The sequence below is a fragment of the Astyanax mexicanus genome, chromosome 22, assembly GCF_023375975.1.
Source record: "Astyanax mexicanus isolate ESR-SI-001 chromosome 22, AstMex3_surface, whole genome shotgun sequence".
Classification (NCBI taxonomy): Eukaryota; Metazoa; Chordata; class Actinopteri; order Characiformes; family Acestrorhamphidae; genus Astyanax; species Astyanax mexicanus.
Window position 1 is genome coordinate 11,386,983 of NC_064429.1, and position 5,273 is coordinate 11,392,255.

At 36.7% G+C, this 5,273-nt stretch overlaps 1 protein-coding gene across 1 annotated transcript; it reads right to left on the minus strand.

Moving 5' to 3' along the window:
* Positions 1-395: 395 nt before the first annotated feature.
* On the minus strand, positions 396-4,127 carry LOC111190093 (uncharacterized). The gene is made up of 4 exons (XM_022663862.2): positions 3,999-4,127; positions 2,878-3,165; positions 1,686-1,979; positions 396-1,019 (listed from the first exon to the last, which is right to left on the minus strand). Exons 1-4 carry the CDS (start codon positions 4,084-4,086, stop codon positions 850-852), a joined length of 840 nt encoding a protein of 279 aa, XP_022519583.2. The 5' UTR covers positions 4,087-4,127; the 3' UTR covers positions 396-849.
* Positions 4,128-5,273: the final 1,146 nt, after the last annotated feature.

A 5,273-nucleotide genomic window follows, 5' to 3' on the forward strand; every position in this document is an offset into this window, starting at 1 on the left:
CCACTGACTAAAATATATAAATAACAATAAAATTGCAGCATGGACGATGGCCCAAATAAGAACTTCTGATAAAAGTTTTAGCACCTTGATGATTTATTAACATCCTTTGATTAAATATCAAAATACTGGTTCAAAAATACATTAGTGAATGCTTATAAATGTGTTATAAAGTCCGTATGTAGGTAGCCTTCAAGTATAAGAGAATAGAAGACAATTTAAAGCTCAGAATGTTTCTCAGGAAACAGATTAGTGTAGGTGGATGTCGACAGAAATAAAACCTCAGCAGTGTTTCTAAAATTACAGTAAACTGGATAACAGCCGTGGATAGTGAGCATTACACTAGAGTAAGATCAGGAGCAGCACATCTTACACAGAACAGAAATCATATCACAAGGCAAATCAACAACCAAAATTCCCATATAAGAAGCTCTATCCTCTATCATCTTTCTGTGAGAGTTGTGTGTGAAAACAACAGATATTCTAACACAAAAACAAGAGCAATCAACTCTTCTAAATGGGCGTGGCAGGATGAGGTGAATAACACATCAGTGGTTCTGTCTTTAAACCTCAAAAAACAAGTAAACATTTAATAAAAGAAGCTCCCAATTCTCCAAACTTCTAGCTGCCGTTTTCTTATGTCAGAAACTCACTCTTTCCTCAGGTCAGTTAGCACGTTCACGGTGGTTTCCGGTTGAGAGTATGATGTGGATGATTGGCTGCTGCTTCTCACCGGTGTGTGTTGATTGGCTGTGTGCTGAGTGTAAGTAAGAGTCTGTATATTATAATTTAAGTGTGCTTTGATGCCTGAAAAGGCAAAAAGGCTGCACATAAGTGTAATTTTAAGTAAGATCAGTTTCTTGAGAAATGAATTCTTCTACTCCAAGCACACCATCCAAAAATAAAACCTAAAACCAGAAAGCTGATCCCGAATCCGGCTCCTCCAGCAGCTAATCCCGTCCGGTACCCATCCCTGTATCCCCTCTCATATCCATCCTTCCAGATCCAGCTCTGCTGCACATCTAAACACAAACACAGAGCAGAACCGTCTGATTAACACTCTTCAGATTAGTGTTCAGGATCTGGAGGAACAGTAAATCTGGAGAACAGCGGTATAGTTTGACTATGGCTATCTAGTACATTGGAAAGAGCTGACATTATAATATATTGTTGTTCTGCAATACACATTGCAATATTAAAAATAAAGTTTTTTTAATCAGATTTCTCCAAAAACTAATGATGCAACATTTTGTGCATCAGTGATTGCAGCAAAATAAATGATATGAGTAACTGTGTGATGAGAAATGAGAACAATGTGAAATAAAATTATAAATGTGAAAGAAAAGTGAGAAAAATGTGAAACAAAAATGTAAAAGAAAATGAGAACAATGTGATAAAAAAGTAAAATAAAATTAGAACAATGTAAAATAAAATTTGAACAATGTGAAAAAAAATCATAAAAATGTGAAATAAAATGATACAAACGTGAAATAAAATTAGAAAAGTGTAAAATAAAATGACAAAAATGTGAATTAAAATGATAACAATGAAGTAAAATTAGAAAAATGTGAAAGAAAAAAAATAACAATATAAAATAAAAAGAGAACAATCTGATATAAAATTAGAACAATCTAAAATAAAATTAGAACAATGTAAATAAAAAAAAGAATAAATAAAAAAATCCATACCTGTAACAGTCACAGTGTAGATGTGAATGACCTCTTTATTAATGGTGTCGATAACAGTATAAACTCCACTATCAGACTCATTCACTCCTCTCAGCTCCAGAACAGATAATAGAGATGTTCTGTGTTTATATTCAGGTTTACACTGCAGTGATTCTCCATCCACTGTACAGATCTGATCACTGGATCCAGCAGCTGCACCTGTACTGCTGTTATAAATCACCTGCACTGGATCTGACACATCCAACCTCATCACCAGAGAATCACCAGAGATCTTCTGAACTGTAGAATTCAGAGCTGAGGAGAAAAACACAACCAGAACCTGGATTAACTTACTTTCAAACCTAAAACCTTAATTTTCCTTAACATGATTATTTCCAATATTATCACAATTATTGTTTGTGCTTAGGGTTACATCATGAGGATGAAATAGACCACACAGCATGGTTCATATCTCGGTCATGCTGCTTCTCCACCAGCAGTCAGAGTCTGAGAGAACACAGTTGGTCACTGGGCCCTATCATACACCCTGCCCAATCTGTGTTGTGATGCTCACTGCTATCTTACACCCCACCAACAATCTATTTTCACTATTATGAAATAGTAATGGAGTTTAGGAATATATCTACACAGATGGGCGTGGTGGTCTGGAAATGAGGTGTGTTCAGGTAAATTTCTGGAGTTTTGCTTGTTTATCGCCAACAGTCAGACGTTCATCGCTATCTCTGTAACACAGGCGCTGAGCCGAGCGTACACCCCCACTTATTACACACACGAACACACAGCAGCACAAACACAACTTTTACATCAACAATAAACAGAATAGTAAATAAAATAACATTGCTGTTCCCGTAAATGAGCTGCTGGAGCTCCTTCACAGCGTCAACCAGCAGCTCAGTTTCCTCTGCTGAGAAGCGTTGGAAACGTCCAGGTAGCTGCACCGTTAAAATAGCAATCCGCCAAAGTCAGAGCTCACCTGACTCTTAAAGAGAATGATGAGCAAGAGATACTCTGATTGGTTTATTTCATGTTACACCCAAAATTAACCACACTCATGATAAATTAAGAGAATTAGTACATGACTTTTGTGCATTTTGAGCCGTGCAAGGTGTACTTTTCCAGACGTTATGATAGCAAAGACACACTGACACACCCTAAATCAAACTGCACGCTAGAAAGTCGAACAAACACTTACGCTCAATCTGCAGGCGCACATCACAGATGTCTCTACCATCACACTCGCATGTGTACCAGTCCCTCTTACTGTAATCAGCTTCAGTGATGATCAGAGAGAGATTCCCCTGCAGGTATTGATTATAGATCATCTGATATCCCTCCTTCACTGATCTGCAGGAAGTCTGATCACACTCAGCAAGAACATCAGAACGTTTACGAAACACCGTCCATCTCACCACTCCAGAACATATCACAGAGCACGGCAGAACAGCAGAGCCACGGAGAGGCGCTATCACGGTAGGAGCATCTGATGTGAAAAAATAGGCATTTCAGTTAATATATTATATATTATAGTGGAAGTGATTTATTTTCAGCTCTGAAAAAAAAAGTTCACTTAAAAATAATGTGTTTCTTTGATTTTACCAAATTGAAAACCTCTGGAATATAATCACGAGGAAGATGGATGATCACAAACCATCAAACCAAGCTGAACTGCTTGAATTTTTGCACCAGGAGTAAAGCAGCATGAAGTTATCTAAAAGCAGTGTGTAAGACTGGCGGAGGAGAACATGATGCCAAGATGCATGAAAAAAACTGTGATTAAAAACCACGTTTATTCCACCAAATTTTGTTTTCTGAACTCTTAAAACTTTATGAATATAAACTTGTTTCTTTGCATTATTTGAGGTCTGAAAACTCTATGACCCTATCACTAGCATTGTAAACCTGTTGGGAGCATCGGCTAAAGTGCTGCATTTCAAAATGCTGGGGGAGAACGGATGTGAAGGATATTCTACACTACAACCTGAGTCCATTTTACACCAGAGTTCTCCTTTAAGTAACATTATAAACACTGGGGGATTCCACCAGGTTCTATATTAGGCCCAGTTTCATTTAGGCTTTTCTTATTACGCTCATATTTCATATTCAGTTTCAATCATTTTTTTTTACCTTTTTGTAATATAATTTAGGTGATACATAGTTATAAGTCTCACTAAGATTCAGGCATATTATTATAACCCTCCCAATAAACAGCTGAACTAGAGCAACACTGGAGTCAGTGTGTTTAACTCGACAGGGTTCAGCAGCAGACGATCACATGTGGAAGAAGATTATAAATCAGCCATACTGAACTCTTACCAGTAATGAGTGTAGTGATGATCATTAAAATCAGAATCAACAGAGCAGATCTGCGGGACTTCATCACTGACCTGCAGAAAAACAACATCAGTTCTCAACAGGAGACGCAGCAGACTGATAAGCAGCTGGACAGTTGGAAAATTTGCATGCAACAGAAGAACATTTACTGCCCTTCTGGAGAAAAAACATCTATATTTATTTCAGTAACAGTCTTCATAATCTATATATGTATGTAAGTAATTTAAGTAAGTAGTGTTTAAGAGTGGTAATGTTATGCTTGTGGTTGCTGATGGTTTCCTTCTTACACCAAAGCAGGTTTTTAGCCACTGAAGGCACTTTTCTAATGATCTCCTGTGTGAGTTCATAGGCCAAATTATCACTCATCTGCATAATTCCACCTCAGATTTAAGTGCTGACTTTAATAAAAGATGGACTTTATGTGTAGATTTACACATGGGCAAGAATAAAACAACATAAACAGACTTAAACTGAGGATAATAACTTATAAAGACAATAAAATAGTAATAAAATGGACAACAATAAACTAAAACATAAAAAACGCTGCGACACTGTGGGGGAGTTTCTGTACAAATATAGGTAATTTTCTACTGTATTTTCACTCACTGCTGCATGTGTTTATCAAACTACTACATTTTAAACAGTTTTTCCCTTTGAATTTAATAAAGTTTACACTCTTAACATTATTTATTGAGCTTGTTGTGCTTTTATTTTCACTATGTTTATAAATAAGAAATTTATGAAGCATGTTATGTTTTTGTTTTATGCAACTAAAATATCAAAATAGATCAGCTGACTGTGTATAAATGTACTTTTGTGTGAAACGTAGCTTAGTTTGATTATTTAACTATGATGGCTTATAAAAACTATTTATTATATTATTCCTGATAAGGTTCTTTATTGGTTAAAATGGTGCCAAATGAGAGAGCTGCCTTTGAAGGCAATGACTACCTAAGCAGCTGCCTTCAGATTGGTCCACAGTGTTTATTGTCTCATCCTGCTTCAGAATCAGGGTGAAATAAAGATGCTGCCTATGAAGGATCATATACAGCCATCAGAAAGTGAGAGTTCTTTTCTCAGGTGCACGTGCTGCCTAGTGCAGCTTCTGCCTCCAGAATGAAACACACTACTATCTGCTTCCATGTTTTTCTTCACAGACCGTTTAACCGTTTAACATCGTAGGAAACACCTTTTGCTTCTTCCTGTTTGTGGTTTGCAACACGGGCATACTGTTATCAGGATAAAGGTTGCTTGGTG